Here is an 18006-nt window from a genome sequence, read left to right as displayed (position 1 = left end):
ATCTACTGTCAGTCTCGCCTCTCGACCTGTCTGCAGCAGCGTGTGCTGACCTCCACTGTCAGGTGTAATGTGTTGTAACTAGTCTGTTCATCCTTGTTGACCGCTGACTGGAGAGTAAATGCCCTTAAAGATACTGTTGTTCATGAGCGTATAGAGGAGAGAGGAGGAACCGATGAGACTGGAGGGAAATCTCTGGTAAGTGCTGAGTTTAGTCAGGCTGAACTTAACACAGACAGACAATAGGACCGAACCAGCGTCCGAATGAAACTCAACAATCAACTATCTGAAGCCTCGGGCTGGTGATGCACTGCATCAGCTGATAAGATACAGTATTTCACAGCTGGACAATGAACTTATATATTTATAATTTCATTGAACATTATTATAAATAACAGCTCTATATAAAAGACAAATGAAACTTATTTAAAACACTTGATTTACAAAAATAAAAACTCATCTAAAACATACTAACTTCTCATGCAGAAACATATAGAGAAATACTGACAGTGCATCTGTGGTGAGATGACATCAGGACATAATGCTGATCAGTGTATCAGTCAGGCTCCACTATCTAACTAGAATAAATACATAAATTGACAAACAGATCTTGGTACAGTCCTGAAAATACCTGTTAAATGTTGTGCAGCTGCAGCACCACGAAGCACTAAGAGCCAATTAATTCTCAATGAGTCCACTAATATGCATTAACGGCACTCATCTACCTCCTGCATAATGTATGCTGACATCAGATAATGTATGCCGCTCTGATATGAAGGAGCACTGAGCGACGTGTGTGGGCGGGTGGGTGCTGGTGGACAGCGGACGGTGGACAGTCAGAGGGGACACCGAGAGTGGGCTGCCTGACAGGATTAATGGGCTTAATGGAAGTGCTGTGGTCATGCAGACGAGACTCAGTTGGGGGAGAAGGGATTTAGGAAAGGTCGGAGCAGGAGGTGGGGGGCACAGGTGGAAATGAAACATATTTACTTAAGTACAAGCACCTCAAAGTTAAATCCACTACTTGAGTACGTCCACAAATGCATTTCAGTTAGAAGAAAAGTACTTCCTCCTTCATACATTCAGTGCTTCTTTCTCAGTTTCTCCCTCTCTTTATTCTCGTGTTCCTTCTCTCCTTTAATCGTTCCTTCTGTCCTTTCTTCTTCTCTTATGTCTTTGCAACACTTTAATAGCGATTTTTCTCTTCTTCACTATCAGTTCTCATTTACTTTTGATGTTTGAGTACATTTTACTGCCAATATTTGATAAGTTCAAGATTTGGAGTACTTCCCGTAACTGACTGTGTTGAATGGGCAGATGATATCATGTCATATTGATCACAGGCCCCCAAATTGAACTGAACTGTGATAGTATCAATATCGTATAGTTGTCCAAAGAATCGATGCATCGTATTGTGATTTACCGCCCTAGTAAACTGGGCAGACACACTCTCATCTCCAACACACCATCTAATTTTATAGTCACCCATCTGCTTATGAAAATGCAGTGACAGCTATAACACTGTGGAAGTGTTTGACTGCAGCAGGACAGGGCATTAGGAGCAGCGAGGCAGATAAATGCGCTGGCGTGTACTTTCAAACTCTCCTTTGATTCTTGGAGGGCGCCCAACACACACTCCATCCCATCCATTAATAAACAGCCACCGGCCATCGACAGGCCGCAGCAACACACAATTACACAGATGTTGATCTCAGCCAGACAACTACACCTTATAGAAACACATTCAAGAGAGGGTGGATTTCATCAGATATTGATCTACAGAAAACCGATTATCAGGGTTTCATGTTTATGTGTCTAGTCATGTTCACAACATCATTTTCTGCATTTGTTGACAGCAAATGAGTCTGAGATGTTGCAGGGAGAAGGTTTATGAAGTCTGTGGGAGTGATGGAAAGAGAAGAAGCTGTTGGATGAAGAGCTGCAGGCAACGGGCTGCGCTCCAACTCCTCACTCCTTTACCCTCATTAACATTATTAAGTTCCCTGTTAGCATTTGGTTAAAAACTGAAATTTTGCCAAATAGGTGCTTTTGCTTTTTTTGCATTGACAACAAATCCTCGCCATCATCTTGTTGCTCATCTCTCCTTACTCTTGGCATGTGACTCCTTGCCACTCTGCTGCTGTACTTGTAGGGAGCAGACACTTTCAATTTGTAATCGTAGCTTCCATCGTCCGACTAAGTATTGATTAACAAGGACAAAACAGCGGTGGGAGTAATGTAATGTAACCGGTGTATGTCCGAACAACGCGTTACACCGGTAGGACCGACTACCACGGCAAGCCACACACACACACACACACACACACACACACACACACACACACACACAAAACCCTTATAGATCAAAGTCCTCCTTTTTTGTAACCCTACGCTGTGTGCGCTCCCTCTACAGATCAGTTCCTGTACAGAGAGAGAGAGAGAGGGACTCCTGCTCTGCCAATATGAAGCCGCTCAGCTGGGAATTAAATTTAGCCGTAGGATTAACTACACTTCACAAGATGCTTGCTTCCATAAAATGGAGCCTTGGTCATTATTTCTGGCTTTTATAACAGATGTGTTCATCTATAGACTAATTAAGGTTGTCCTTCATTGATCTCTGCGGGGGAACTGTCTTCTGCCTTGTTCTCCTCCTCAGGCGGGTCAGGGTTCAGCTACAGAACAGCACAGTGAGAGCGCCAGTGTCTCTTTACTTCACACTTCAGCAGAGCAGATGGTCAATCAGAGGTCACCCTACCACCAGCTGCTTCAGCCAAAACATGACTTAACAGGGGTTTTTTTTTCAAAGATAAATCTCATTAGTTCTTATTTTCATAGTTTAGCCATCATTTCTATCAGCTATGATAACAATACTCGCCATGGAAACACAGAGCAGCTCACTGTTCATTTTTCTCCGTCTGCCTGACTTTTTAATTAGCGATGTTGCCGTGTTCCCAAATTTAGTGTTGTGCAGTACACTGTTAGAAAATACGGCCAAAACCACAAAGATGCGATCCAAGTTGTAATAAAGTTGATTCATCTTTTATAATCATCGTTCATTAAGAGAAACTGCTGTGACAGCAGGTCTCAGGGTGTCTGTGTCAGTATGTCCTGAGCAAATGACTTTGTCATCAACTGGAAGATCCTCAAATTCCTGGATGTTCTAGTTTCACTGCACCCATCTAATCCAAAAAAACCTCTCCACCTTGTATTGTGAAATACTGGACTTCTACTCGCCAGAACTAAGCAGCTTACTAATAATCAGAGCAGATCACAACATCTGAGGCTTAGAGGGGAGTAAAGCACATTGTTGTCGCCACCAGAGTGCATGGGTGCGGATCAAGAAAAGAATACACAAATGCCACTTTTGTCTATGAAATATTTAGCAATTCAATGGTGAAGCGTCCCTACAACTGCCGCTGGTCTTTTTTTCCTTTTCCCAGGTCTCCTCACTGGGGTTCTTGCCATATCATGGCATTGTCTAATAATGGAAACTAAAGACAGGATTTTAATTGAGTGCATGACCATTTCATCTGGCAAACTAGCAAAATGTGCAACCCAGTTAAGCAAAAGAAGGCACATTATTGTTTGTCTAATACTCACAAGGTCCATCGTTAAGTCTAAGATCCAGAGGTTTAAGGCACACGTGGAGAAAAATTAGGTAAGCACCTAAAAACAACTTCCAAAATACAGCTCACAGAGTTAAACCAGAGAATTATGGCTTGTTTATCAACCCACACTGGGGTAAAGTTCAATCTGGAAAAAAAAAAAATTGCAGCTCATAATACTTTAAAACCCTGTCAGCTATCAAACAACAAGCGATCGGTGTATATATGCTTCTTAAAAAGTTTCTTAAAAATAAATTACTTGCTATTGGATCTCTGCATAGACTCAAGAACTTGCCGATACAGATTCCAGCATTTTCCGGCCGTATTGGAGACATTTCCAATACTGCTTTCGGTATCCGAACCACCCTTATGTGTGTGCTTACATGTGTACAGTATGTGTGTATTGAGCATTTCTGACTGCAGGGCGAGAACAGCCCCATTACTCAGTGTGGCTAACCCAAGGGCAGCGCTCACATCTGGGTTTATTACCCCAGCCACTCTCCATGTGACTCCTGGGCACAACAGAGGGTGAGAGAGAGAACCACAGTTAATGGCCATATGGAGGGAAGGTGTTTTATGTAGTGTGCGTCTCTGCAGGGACTGTATTATAGGAGCCTGAAAGCAAACACAAGCAACTCTAATCCCCAGAAAGCTGCAGTGGAGGAATACAAGGTGCTGCAGGGAGATTTGTCCTCCTCAAAGCCGCATGATTGACACCGTTATTGTTGCGCTCCTCTGGGTGTTTAATTTCGTTAAATGCCGGCTGCATCAACCCGGGGACGTGCACGCAATTCCACTACAGCAAACACAATTTACATTTTAGGCATCTACTTGACTAAAGAGTGACTTGACAATGACGAGTTTTGTTGTAATTACAAGACCAATTTATCGACATTTTCAACATCTGCAGTCCAGCATGAAAGAATATAATCTGTTTACCTGCAGCGTGCTGGCAGTAATGAAGAGGTTCAAATGTTTAAACTAACCACGCTGTCATGTTCCTAGTTATAAATTACTATAACAGCACAAATCCTTGCAATCTCATGACACACTTGTAAGCATGTCATGTCATAACAGGGCTCTATTTGATATCTTTGCTCCTGCAGTGTATTGAAAAGAAAAATGAATCTGCCTGCAGAAGATCGATAGGAATGACTAGCTATACATAATCATTACAGGGCGGCTGATGGAGTGCAAAATGGAGACTGATTATCCAAGACAGCAAGCTGGAAGCAAGGGATGGAGAGATTGGGAGGGATGGAGGGCATGAGGAGAAAGACAGAGATAAATTCTGATAGCTTTTCATATTTTGACAAACACACATGGAGCTCAGCTGGTCAATATGATCCCCGGCATCTCCTCTAACTTATCATTTCTGGCCTCTAATTGGGTCCCACGCTGGGAAAACGGCAAGTAAAGATTTTTTTTAAACCGTTTTCTCAAAGTGATCCATCACCTGGTCCGTCCGTGTCGTCGTTTGTCTCTATGGAGTTTGAACATTGAGTCATAAAAAGGTGGACATGTTCTAAATCAGGCTGTAAACGAATCACTTCTTAAACAAAAGAAGACACGTTGTTTTTAACGGCAAACACAAAAGTGTGTGAGGACTCGCTGACAGCTTCACACTATGGCTTGGTGACAATAAGCTTACATGAAGTTGACAGGTGGTACCATGTTCTGTCTTTAATTTTATAAGCAGGGACTCCCACAAGAACAGGGAAAAAAAGGAGTAATGAAAAATATTTTGACAACCTGTCTTTTCCTGCATGTTGTCTCTAGATTTTGTCTTCCAAAAATGGCTGGATCAGTATTTATATTTGTGTGTGTGTGTGTGTGTGTGTGTGTGTGTGTGTGTGTGTGTGTGTGTGTGTGTGTGTGTGTGTGTGTGTGTGTGTGTGTGTGTGTGGTCTGGATGTTTGGCAGCATATTTAATGCTGCAGTGCCTCAGATCAGAGCGTGTACTTCACATTATTATCAGCATCATTAAGTCACCATTTGGCTGAATCCCCACATCAAGGACAATGCGACGCCTCAAGGACATTTTATAGAGCCTAACACGTTATTAAAGCCACATTAACACCCTATTACATTGATTTGCTTAATCAAACACCACACCATCCCTCCCTGATCTCTTTCTGTAACTTAGCTGGCAGTCAAAAAGACATGCGGCTTACTGTCGACAAGACAGCTTGTTTTGAAAGCTCTGATGAATGTGACACTCAAGACAGAGACATGAAACAAAGGCAGAAGAAAAGCAAAGACAGGTGGTGTGGGATGTATTAATGAATGGCGGCCGGGGGTGATCAAAGTGCAGGTACTCGTGCCGATGTGCTCCACAGACAGCAAGGTTCTGATTTGACCAGAACCGCCTGGAGGCTGCTAATGAGCCGGGAACACATCGCTCTCTGTCTCGCCTTCCTCTTTCTTCGGTGTGTCTCCCTTCGTTATATGTCTCTCGTTTCTTTCTCTCTTTCTCTGCATCCTCCCTCACTTTCTGAGGTGACTCGAGGACAAGGACTTTCTAAAGGGGCAGCGACAGTAAAGGAAAGCTAAATTGGTACAGTGGAGCTGTTCTGATGACGTGCAGACGGACGAAGGACAGCTACGTTTCCCATTTGAGATTGGTCACTTGGGTTTTGGTAATTAAATAGTGAGTTGACCCCAGATAGAAATTAAAATAAATGACAAGTGGAGGTAAAAAGGCCCGAAACTAATGTTCACGGCAGGAGAGGTGAGCCAAAAAGCCTCCATCTTCAGTGTGATGTGCCTGTGGCCTTGCAGTACTGTTTCAATTATGCCCTAATGTCTAACTCTGTTTGCCGATGGGACATATACCCTTCTGGTCAGCACACCTGTCCCTCTATTTCAGCCCTAGTGCCCCATTAGCATCTGAGGCCCTGCTGTCTGCCCAACTGCCAACAGCTTACATCCCTATTGGCCAAATAACATCTCTGGGTGGCCCAACTGTTGCCAAACTGCCCCTCTTGGTGGCTCTAGTAGCCCCTTGTGTGGCTCAACTACCTCTCTTGTACTTCAGGCACCTGCTGTTGGCCCAAGGGCCCCTCTGGCTGGTCAAAATGCCACTTGCTTGGAGCAACAGCCCCTGTAGTTTATCGCTGTACCCCTCTGGTTAGACCACTTGCCCCTCTTGGGTCCATGCTGTAGGCACAACTGCACTTCAAGATTACCCAATTGCCCGTCAGATTGGCTCAACTGCCCCTCTGATTGATCCAAAAGTGCCAGCAGTAACCTCATTACTGCAGCCTTCAGGGCAAAAACAAATCCTAACACTGCACAGGAAAAAGGTGCCCTTCGTCATTTTGCCTCTGCTCCCAAAGATAAACACTCACATAACTCATTTAAAGTTTTCCATCCATCCGTCTTGTCTTGAGATGAAACTTGAACATGAAGATGAAAATAAAGTCTCCACTTAAAAAGGCTCAATCATCCCGTAGTGTGACAGCACATCACCAATCACTCACCGTTATGTAACTCTATTAACTCTGGTATTATCCCTCAGGTTGGACTTTATTTACAGACTTGTCATCAACTGATGATTCAAAATGCAACAATCAGTCTTCTCCTAGTTGGACAGCAGCAAGAAAACCATCCCCTGTAGGATAATGTGCGTGGGAGTGGGAGGACTATTACACTGAGAGATGGCGAGATGACAAGGCGGGGGTAAAAGGAAAATGTTTTGAAAGAGTGCTCTCGCTGCAGTTTCTCCTCTATGCAGAGTGAACGCTGGCTGAATTCAGATTGGGGTTGAAGCTCGGGGGAAATTCAGCCTGTGCTGGCTCAGAAAAACGAGGGTCACGGCGAGGTCACCAGTTTTTCCTCAAACACAGCCGCGTGAGGTTTCAAGTGAGACACAGGTGGAGGGAAAACAAAAAGCGAATATTGAGGTAGAATTTTTGAAGAGATGCTCGGTGACTCAGCAATAAAAACAGCCTGTCGCTGAGGACGTCGCTTCTCTGTCCTTGTATATGAGTCTTTATTATTGCTTTCATCTTCTGTTTTGTTTACCTCAGCTTCCAGGAGCAAGTGTTCACATTTCTGCCGTCGCCTTTCAAATGTGCAGCATGAGTGGTGATTTCAAACAGACAAAGTATAATTACTTGAAAGACAAATGGGAAGAAAATTATACAGCAAAACCCGCTGATGAATATTGAACCGCAGGAATGAAATTTTGTATTTTTGACCCAGCAGAATTACTTCCTCCCCTGCTGCTGCCTAATTTAGTCTGCGATATCACCGCTTGTATCTGAGCCTTGTTCCCATTTGTGAAGGCCTGCTATAACAGCACGTCTGATGAAGTGGAGGAATATGCCTTGAAGGCCAATACACTCTTTTGAATCGTGTTCTTCATGAATTAATTAACCAGAGGGTAATTGTTTCCCAGACCTCAAATTTGGCCATGTGAATTAACCTTAAATTGTTTTAATGAGATGGATGTTATGCTAAAGCGTGCGCAGCCCTCGGCGATGGGAACGTATGAAGAGAATGATGAGAATCCGATGAGGAGAGGGATGGAAGGAACATTTAATTATAGCCAAAAGTGGAGGATAAAATATGTGGATAAACTATGTTAATTAGCTCATGATCACACCTAGCAGGAAATACTTAGCTGGGATGAAGCTGTAGTTGTGCTGAAAGTCCATCAGGAATGTTTAGATCTCACAATGTTTGTCTTTTAATAAATAAAAAATACAGGATTTTATGAGTATTTCGTTTGATTGTTGACTTTGATTGATGGGTAAAGATCAGATAAGTAACAGAAATATTAACAAGAAAATTAGTTAAAGATCAGCTGAAATTAGATTGATTTGTTTTGACAATTTGATTTATACCTTTAGATTTGCATTTTTCTTATCCATTTTTTTTATCATTATAATTCCCATTGGGTCCAGGACACTCTACTTCCTTCTACATTATAAATAAGGCTGCACAATATCGAGAAAAAAGGCATACTGCAATTATTTTTGACAGGTATTTTGATTTCCATATGATTCACGATTAGTGGGAATGATAATTTGTCATTTTCACTGAAAAACATGACATTGAAACAATGTCGATGTGACATTTGTCGGGGTCTTTACCAAACGAACGTGTTTTCTTTCATCTGGAGAACAAGATTTGTAGGTCAGGTTCTCTGCAGCTCTACAGTACTTCATTATAATGCTCTTTAGTCACACATTTTACCTTTATCAAAAAGAGTTTTGGATATTGCACTCATTTTTCATTTAATTGTGCAGCCTTAGATATAAATTTCCTCCTAAGAGGTATGAATGAAAAGCAACAGCTGGAGGGCCTGAGGACACAGGATGTCACAGATGGAGATATACAGTCTATATACACACACATAGTATATGATGCAGCCTCAGGTCTATGATCTACTGATTTGAAATCCATAACACCCACAAATTACATAAAGCAAAGCCAAAATCGATGTTTTCCTCTGTGCCAGAGCTTCTTTAAGGTTGAGTGCCAGAGTGCAGACCTGAGTGAGAACCACCTCTGCCCAGATCTGCATCTGAATGGAAGAGTCCTTATATGGTCAGAGAGGAGAACCGGAACTGCAGGAGCTTCCTATGTTTTTTCACACAATCATGTCCATATTTAGTATACGGAAGAAAGACGACGGTGCTCTCAACGTAGTGACATCACCGACAAACCATTTTTGGGCAGCGGATCGAGCATCGTACTCCCGTCTCTCCTCCTCCTTCGAAGCGGCTCGCGGTCGAGGCGTTTCGTTTCATCTATTTTTAGAAACGTGTGCAGAGTCGGCGTGTTCTCCCAGGGCTGCCTGAGCTCCCACATCAATGCGGGGGCGTTCGCAGACACAGAGAGCGCTATATAGTGAAAGAGGAGAGGATGAGTGGGATGATCACTCCACACTGCAGTCGTGGAGTATCTCATCTCTCCATACAGGGAGAGTCATGCGGCAGAGCAGTTGTTCAAACTCTGACAGCATCATGTAAATTAAGAATAACTGAATGAAACAGAGAAACGCATCATTTCCTCTTCCTGTGATAAACAACACCTCTCTCTACAAACAAGTGTCCCCATGAGGAGATGTGAGTCAGTTTATTTTGAGCTACAAAAGTGGATAATTATCATGTAATGTCGTTCCCTTTGTCCTAATTACTCAGTTTGAGCACCGCCTGCTCTGGCATGTGAGGGTGTTACCCTTGTGTACTTGTACAGTATAGTATGTGTATATGTGAGTATGTGTGTGTGCTTGTGTGAAGGCAGCTGAAATCTACCATTAAACTGTTCCCCCGCTGCTGCTGCTGTTTCTAAAGTGACACACCAAATCACCGGAGTGTCCCAGGGAAATTTAAAGGCTATAATCACTCACCGAGAGGCTTTTCCAGAGGGCAGTCAGGAACGTCTGCATGTGATAACTTCCTTTGCATTCAGGCAACTGGCATCTGGGGTTAAACCATTAGGGTTTGGTCTTGGGGACCAGATATTAATTATCGAATAAAAACATGCATTTAGATTGGGGTGAAGTTAGGAACCATTGAGCTTTCACCTATACATCAACTACAGCTGCAACGATTAGTCAATGAATCGCTAAGTTGTCAAGTATTGAATTAATCACCAGCTATTTTAATAATGGATTAATCAGTTCAAGTAATTCTCCGACTCCGGCTTCTTAAATGTGAAAATATCCTGGTTTCTTTCCTCCTCTAAAGACAGGAAGCTGAATATCTTCAGCTGTAGTGGATAAAACACGACATTAAGGACGTCTTGGGCTTTGGGAAACAATGATGGACATTTTATAGACTAAACAACTAACCGATTAATGGACGATGAAAATATTGATGTGCAGCTCTACCCACAACTATCCATGCTTTAACAAACTTGTATTCGCCTAGGACATCAACCTAAAGTGAAACAAGTGTAAACCAGTAAACATTCAACAAGATACAAAATAGTCTTTTCCTTTTGAACAAGAGTCTGCACCCTCCAAACTGCAATATTTATTTATTGATGCAAGCTTTCGATCAAGGACCATTTTCAAGCAATCCCTGTTAGCTTCAGCCCCCTCAACAAGCCTCAGTGGTAACAATTATCTTTAATTATTGGACTTAACCAAGAAGGAAATACAATGTATCCCATAATCTATGACAAATACAATGTATATCTTTAACAACCTAAAATTTGCTGACAAGTAAGCTGGGTTAGATTTCTGCATATTTTATCTTTATTTTTATACTCAAATAATAATCATAAGAATCTGAAACAGGATTCAGTGCGAAGCAAAAATATGTCAGACCCAAAACTAAACCACGTCGATCATCAGACCCATTATTAACCCGGGAGGCAACAGCAGGTTGATCTACCTGTTTGTACGTTTCACTCAACAGCTGCCTTACGTACCTCTGCAGCTATGTTCACTATGTTACTGCAGGGCAGGAAGCACGCAGCTATAATCTCCTGACTCCGTCACATGGAAGAGCATCGATCTACTTCAGTGCAAATTAATACACAGCCCAAAATTAATACTCAGCATAATTAATCCCAGCCTTCAAAATTAAATTCATGGCTCCACCTAAAGTAATCTATAATGTATTAAACCTTCATGCTAAAACAATTACAACAGAATTAATTGCTTGTTTTTTCAGGACAGTTTTTAAACTTTCCTTCAAGCAGAAAAGAAGTGATGTTAAAACATTTGAGTGCTTCTCCACCCGACATGATGTTCTTCATTTTCTCCATCAAGCTCCATTTCTCAAACCCAAATCTAAGCCCTCTGTTAATTTCACCCTGTCACGTGCAGTTCCACATCCTCTGTTCATGTGCTAATGCCATTAGCTGCTGTTCATCCTAATACTCTGATTAATTACATTGTTTCAGCGAGTACAGTCGGAGTGAATTCTGGCAGAAAGGCCCCGTCACCTCAGAGGGTTCAAGCAGTTTAAAGTCCGGTCCCTGTTAATTCAGCACCGTCGCGCCCGGACATTTCCCCCCTCAACAAAAACCCAATTAAATACACAATTACGAGTTGGCCGATTTTACAAGTCTGCCTTCAGTCCTCATCAATTATGAAGTGCGAGGTAAAGCCCTGGGTGAGTGATTATCCCTGACAAACACACAAACACGCACACACACACACGCACACACACACACCCTTATCTGTGGCTCTGTGGTCTTAGCTCTGGTCACAGTTAGAGACACGTGCCAGCTGAGCAAATGTTCAGCACACACACAAACACACATTGTGTGCACACACACAACCAACTGCACAATCCTTCTTATCTACTAATTAATAAGCTAGCAGGGCTTGAGAACTTTTTCACTTTACTGTATGTCAAAACAACAGCATTCAACGTTTCCTCTGACCTCTTCAAGAGCAAAATAGACAGAAATCCTGACTTTTAACGAACTGCCACCTCTCGTCATAATGCAGCAACAGGTTACAGGAGGCTGGTTACTTTATAACATCAGTGACTACATTTATATGCACATAACATTTCATGGTTTGCCCTTATTCTGAAAAAGACAATATCCCTACCAAGCTGTTTACTAGCTAATGAAAATGGACATTCCACTATGCAGCCGCGGACGTAAACAAACAGCCTCCCTCTTTAATGGCTTTACACACCTTCTTGAAAAGGTCAGCGCTGGGACATTTGCACATAAACCCGTTGATATCCACATCTTTCATAAAAAGTAGAAACTTTCCTAAAAACTTAAATGATGATGCGTTTCTCTTTCTCTACCTCAGTCTAACTGACGGCTAGGCAACGCACAGATGGCCTGAAGCAGAAAAGAAAGGGGTGACAGCTTCTTCTTCTTAGCTGACTGTGTAAAATGGGCATATGGTATCGTCTCAGATTGTTCACAGGCATTTTTACAGAAAATGCTACATTCAAAATAATTTGAAATATCCAAACAGAATATGCTGTTTGTACTTTACAAAGTAGTGGGATATAGTGTGCATGTCAACGTAGTCAACGAATCTACCTGATGAGGAAAATAGTTTAAATCATCTGGAGTGCCCTCCCTACCAACTAATGTGTTTTTACAATCCAGTGCTTTTCTATGTGTATTTAGTTGGAATATGTTCATATTATTAATATCAAAATTATTATCAAAAGAAGGATAGGAAACATATCTTGTAAACATTTTGTAGAAATTGGGAAATAATGGCTTTCCTACAAGAGAATGGCTTCAGAAGTCATTCCTGAGTTATTTTTCAATGTGCTGGAGCTCCTCACTATCACATGACCCTCCCCATAAACCAGTACTCCATCCATGGATTAATGTGGCAGAGCTTTTATGTACATGACTGATTACAGTCCTACAGGCTGACATTATAGTCAACCTGAAGTTAAAATTTAATAATCCTCCTCAAACTACATTTTTCACTCTCTTTGCATTTTCTCAGATAATTTACTGAAGCCATGAGGCTCAACATGAGTAATGCAATATGCTTAAGCATCCACAAAGCAATAAGTGTCGTCAGAGCAATTCCCCCTTCAGTCTGCACAGACCTCAGCTGCTCTGAGCCCTGCTGATACGTGGAGACGGCATCAATCCATTCTGCTCAGCCTAGTCTGTCATTTGACTGGAGGCAGAGGGAGGTTCTGCAGAGCAAAAGGGGCTGCTGAGTCATGGTTAGGCTGCCAGGAGAAGAAATCGAAAAGGGACACAAAAACAGGAAACCCCAACATGCATGCAGACAAAAGACGACAAAAAGCACAGTCATGTCGGACAAAAACATGAAAGGCACAACAGCAAAGCAACCAAGCTGATGGAAATGGGGATGTACAGATGGATGATGGGATTTTCAAGATGTTGCACAAAGTCAAATTTTTTTGTAAGCACACTGACTGTGAAAATACACACTACATTATTAGATGTACACACTGTGCTTTACCACACAGGTAAAGTGTAATCATGAACACACAGTTCATTTTGTTGGATGCCATAAAAAGCAGAAATGTAACTTTTCCAAAAAAAACAACAACATATTTATGTAAATGATCTTGATTTTTCAAAAGGTCTTTACTTACACTCTAAGGTCATTTTTAGTAAGTGTTCATTCTTAAAGCGGTTCAAATGGGACCAGTGTACAAATTAAAGCCTTGAAGCTGAATATAATGAGCTTTTCACTATTTAAAATTAGAGTGGGCACTCAAGCTCAGCTGGGTATTTACTCAAAGAGGACACAAGGAGGAAAAATGAAATGATGAAGCTCCAGAAGAAGTGCGAGGAAGCACCAAAAAAAGGCCTCCACATGAATAATGAACGCTGCTTTTATATCCTCCACACTCTCCCTGGCGCATCCCTGCTTTACCCTCCACCCTCCCTCTCCTACACTTTTTCAGTCCACGCCTGCTATCTTAAGTCACATCAGGGTAGAGGAACGAAGAGGATGCAGTGATGCAGGGCTAACGCAGACTCGTCACACTCCCCGGCATGTGACCAGGTCTACAACTATGACACAACTTTGCACAGAGTGCAGTGATTATATTCGGGCCTGTCCTACTACATATACTGTAGATTTTCCTACCTGTGCATCCACTAGAAATGGGCCTTCAATGCTCGCCTATGCAAATTATGACTAAAAGTAAGTCTATGATGAGCAGAACCAGAGCTGATCCAACACGTTGAGTGAGGGCTGAGCGAGCTGGGAAAATTGTTGCACATCCTGCTGGAAGCAGCAGTCGAACAGGAAGATTTTTCATTAACACAGTAAATATATTGAAGGCTTATTGTGAACAGGGAGCCAATCCATCTCGCCATGTGTGCTTTTGTGAATATTAAATGCCAGACAAATTTGTGAGTTGATTATTTGCTCACAGCGGTGCTATATAAAAGCAACTGGAGAGCCTTTATCTTTCCTGAATGTGAGGGAAACAAGAGATTAACCAAATGGGCATGCTGTGACACATGTATAGAATTAATTCTTCCCAAATTAAATGCATTTGATTAAATGACTTGGGAGTAATAATGCATCAAATCATCTCCAAATTGCAGTAAGACAAAGTCTAACGCTCTGTTTTTAGGATTAAACACTGTTTAAGCACTGATGTACTGGAAAAATGGCCGTGTGTGTGTGTGTATGTCCAGTTTCACGTTGGTCATCAGCTGCTTCTGCTCTACAACACGAGCCATCCCATTCACCATCTGCTTGTGCATCCCCCCTCCACCCCACCAGGGGCGCTACAGCCACTACAAGGACTCACCAAGATCCTTAGAGCCTTGACTTTCGCTGGCCATCTCGCCCATCCGCACCAGAGCGTCGAAGTAGCCCTTTGCAGCATATGTGACACCTGGAAACATGGAAGCATTGGGCATCAGATCAAGGGTGCGGAGTTGAAATAGATGTCTTCTTCAGCTCTGCAACCCTCCCCTACAGCCCCCGCCCCCCAGAGAGGTAAGGTTGGGCATGGGAAATAAAGAGCGACAGGCGGAAATGGAGACCAGGCAGGAAAAGAAAAAGCTCTATGGAGGCAACTACAGGAAACAGAGATAAAGCTATAGAGACTAATCTCAAGCACAACCAGTTACAAAACAGAAACTCTGTTGTCAGCACAAACTACTTTGGAGTAAACCTTGTCGAATGATTAATAAGCACAAATTACAGAGAAATCATTTTTCTTACTTGCCCATAGTGGTATCTAGCCATTAAAACGGTTTCTAATCATCTCTGAAACTTACGCAATAACAATGATTTGGTTTTGGTTTCATTTTGGATCAAACTTCAGGGTGGTGAGAAATCCAGAGGCCCGTCAAGATAACTCCATACACATCCTCTCTCATCGACTTATTGTTATACGGACATGAGCTCGATCATTTTTGCTCACCTCACTATTGCGTTTATTTGTGTATAGATTTACCAAAATTTTAGCCAAAATAAGTAGGTAGGTCTTTCACCTATCATTTCACATTTTACTTATCAAATATTTGTCTGAATATTAAGAACTCAGTGTATTGCTGTTACAAAGTTTGTGCATCATTTTGCTATAATATTATCATTACATCAGTGGCATAAAATGGCCCTAAAATTACAGTTACATCGTTTGACACATTTATTTCTGGGACAATATATCGATCCACTTTGCAATTATGAGTTGACCAAATAACGACTCTTCTTAGTGTAATACCTGTAATATCTGTCCGACTAAGTCACATCAGTTTCAGTGGTTCAAATCTCCCAGCATATTTTCATATAGATCATATCGAGATTTTGATATTATGAACAACAGCTAAACCTACTGTGCTGCCCACAGTCAAATCAAACCCCAACCATAGCGATAAACCTTGAGGTGAATTGAGTTTAATTTCTGATACCTGAGACAATAAAAAATCCCATTTCAGTATCTACGCGGCTAGATAAGCAGAAAAATGTTTTGTAATTTGGATGAACTGAATCTTTAAAATGCTTAACAAACCATCTTAACAACTCCGACTTCCATTGCAATGATGTCAAAGCACTCTGCAGCTCTAATACTGTATGTCAGCTGTTATCCTCAGCGGTTCATCATCACACGAGCCAAGGATGCTGGCTGAGTCCTAACGGTGACTCAGGCCTTAACAACGGGGACAAGATGGCCTCAAGCAGCAGTGACGGTGAATTAAAGCAGGTCGGTGGTTAGCCACACAGGGACTGACAGCCATGATGACAGAGGACACATGTCCAGTCGGGAGATACATATGGATGAGGGCTGAGCTTTATTAAAGGGCCGTCATGTTTGATGGGTGTTGGTGCTTTGAACTGTCAGAGGACGCTCATGCAGAATCCCCAAGAGAGGGGGAAATGACAATGTATTTATATCTCCACATGGAAAACAATGTAAGTCTATTCTAGTTGTAGTTGTTTTCGTGACGTGGGCCCACAGAGACACTGAAAAGCCTGCTGCTATGCGAGTTATTGTTCTGAAAAAAAACAAAGACGGCGTTTGGTCGCTCAATCACTAAACATGTTTAACTCTTTCATTCCTTCAATGGGAACATTTTGAGACGACTTCTGAAACTGGCCTGCTTTCACTTCTTTATCAAAACCATGAACTGAGATAAAAGCCAGTAAATCTCTACACAGCGGTGCAAACTTCCCCAGTAAGCTTCGACGTAGTGACAAGCCAGGACCCTTTTCTGGCCTCTCCTGAGCCTCGCTTGAGTTAAGCCTTGGTGGGATATAAGAGTGTGAGAGAGCAAGGGGATGGAGGTGAGGCTAAGGCGGCTGGATGAGCACAACTAATTTAATCGATGTCTGGAGAAATCCCAGCTGGGAGGAGAGCGGGCCAGGTGAGGCAGGTTTAGCTTGGGGGGATGCTTTGCTTGTCTGTCAGCTGAAAAGTGTCAGAGAGTGAGAAAGGTATGTGAGGAAAGGAGGAAGAAGTAGGGTCTGCCTGTCGAGAGGATCAGAACAGTGATATAAAGCCAATAGAGAGCGGAGAGTATCAGTGTAAATGAAACACAAACAAGAAAGAAATCTAAATCAGCTGGGACTGGTGTGTGATACGTACTCCATCTTCATTCCCACTAAATCAAGTCTTCAACAACATCAATTACATCACCTCCCTCATCACCTTCCAATATGCACTGATTTGATGATTTGCAGGTCAAAAGACATCAAGACATCTGGGTTTAAATTAAACTAAACATCAGATAGTACATTTCCGTGTCTTACAGCCATATCACACCGAACACGCCCGATCTCCTCCAGTCTCAGAAGTTAAGGAGACTGCCTGGGAATACCAGGTAGGCAGCTGCGGCTCAGTAGGTAAAGCGGTCGTCCACTAATCAGACGGTCAGTGTTTGGATTCACTGCCTATGCAGTCTACATGTTGAAGCCCACCACCAGTGTATGACTGTGCGAATGGGTGAATGCTCACTTGTGTTGTAAACTGCTGTGAGACGAGCCACTTAATGCATTTTGGAATTGAAAAGTCTGTAAGGCCAGAGACGGTGGCTGTGTAACTCATATCCGGCCCCATATCAGCCAATCGTGATGTTGCAGTGACAGGAGAGCACAGTTAAGATTCACAACAGTTTCAACCACTCGGGTGCGGCTGCAGACGGACTTCTTATAGGCATGGCAGAGGAGGATTTCACGCTAATGCACAGGATTACCAAGAAATGTGAGGTTATTCAAACATTAGACATTAAACTCGCTTTTGTTCAAGTTCTCTGGTGGGATGAGCTGATGTGTCACGTCACGGCACTCAGGATTGAGCTGCCATGCACTAGAAGTATAACCTGTGAGACAAAAACCTTATTTTTTATAATTAAACTGATTTTGTCCTGGTTCCAGCTTCCCAAATGGACAATTTAGCATAATCAATTTAATATCTTCATGTTTTTATTTTGGACTTTTAATGATAACTTCCTTGAGTTTAAGTCTTTTAAATTGCTTGTTTTAGACTAGTTAAAGAAATAGTTG

At 42.2% G+C, this 18006-nt stretch overlaps 1 protein-coding gene across 2 annotated transcripts in view; it reads right to left on the bottom strand.

Annotated features, from left to right (window-relative positions):
• baiap2b (BAR/IMD domain containing adaptor protein 2b) overlaps positions 1-18006 on the bottom strand; it is a 71003-nt gene that overhangs the window by 30981 nt on the left and 22016 nt on the right. Inside the window, exon 3 of one of the 2 annotated variants that reach the window (XM_084341683.1) lies at positions 14807-14893. The exons of the other annotated variant lie outside the window; for it this stretch is intronic. Within the exon in view, the coding sequence (XP_084197809.1) occupies positions 14807-14893 (87 nt within the window). The remainder of the gene's footprint in view (positions 1-14806; positions 14894-18006) is intronic. 2 annotated transcript variants of the gene reach the window in all.

Source organism: Pagrus pagrus (genome assembly GCF_965226575.1).
Source record: "Pagrus pagrus genome assembly, chromosome: 21".
NCBI lineage: Eukaryota > Metazoa > Chordata > Actinopteri > Spariformes > Sparidae > Pagrus > Pagrus pagrus.
Note: the sequence above shows the minus strand (reverse complement) of the source record. Positions and strands in the feature narration are given on the sequence as shown.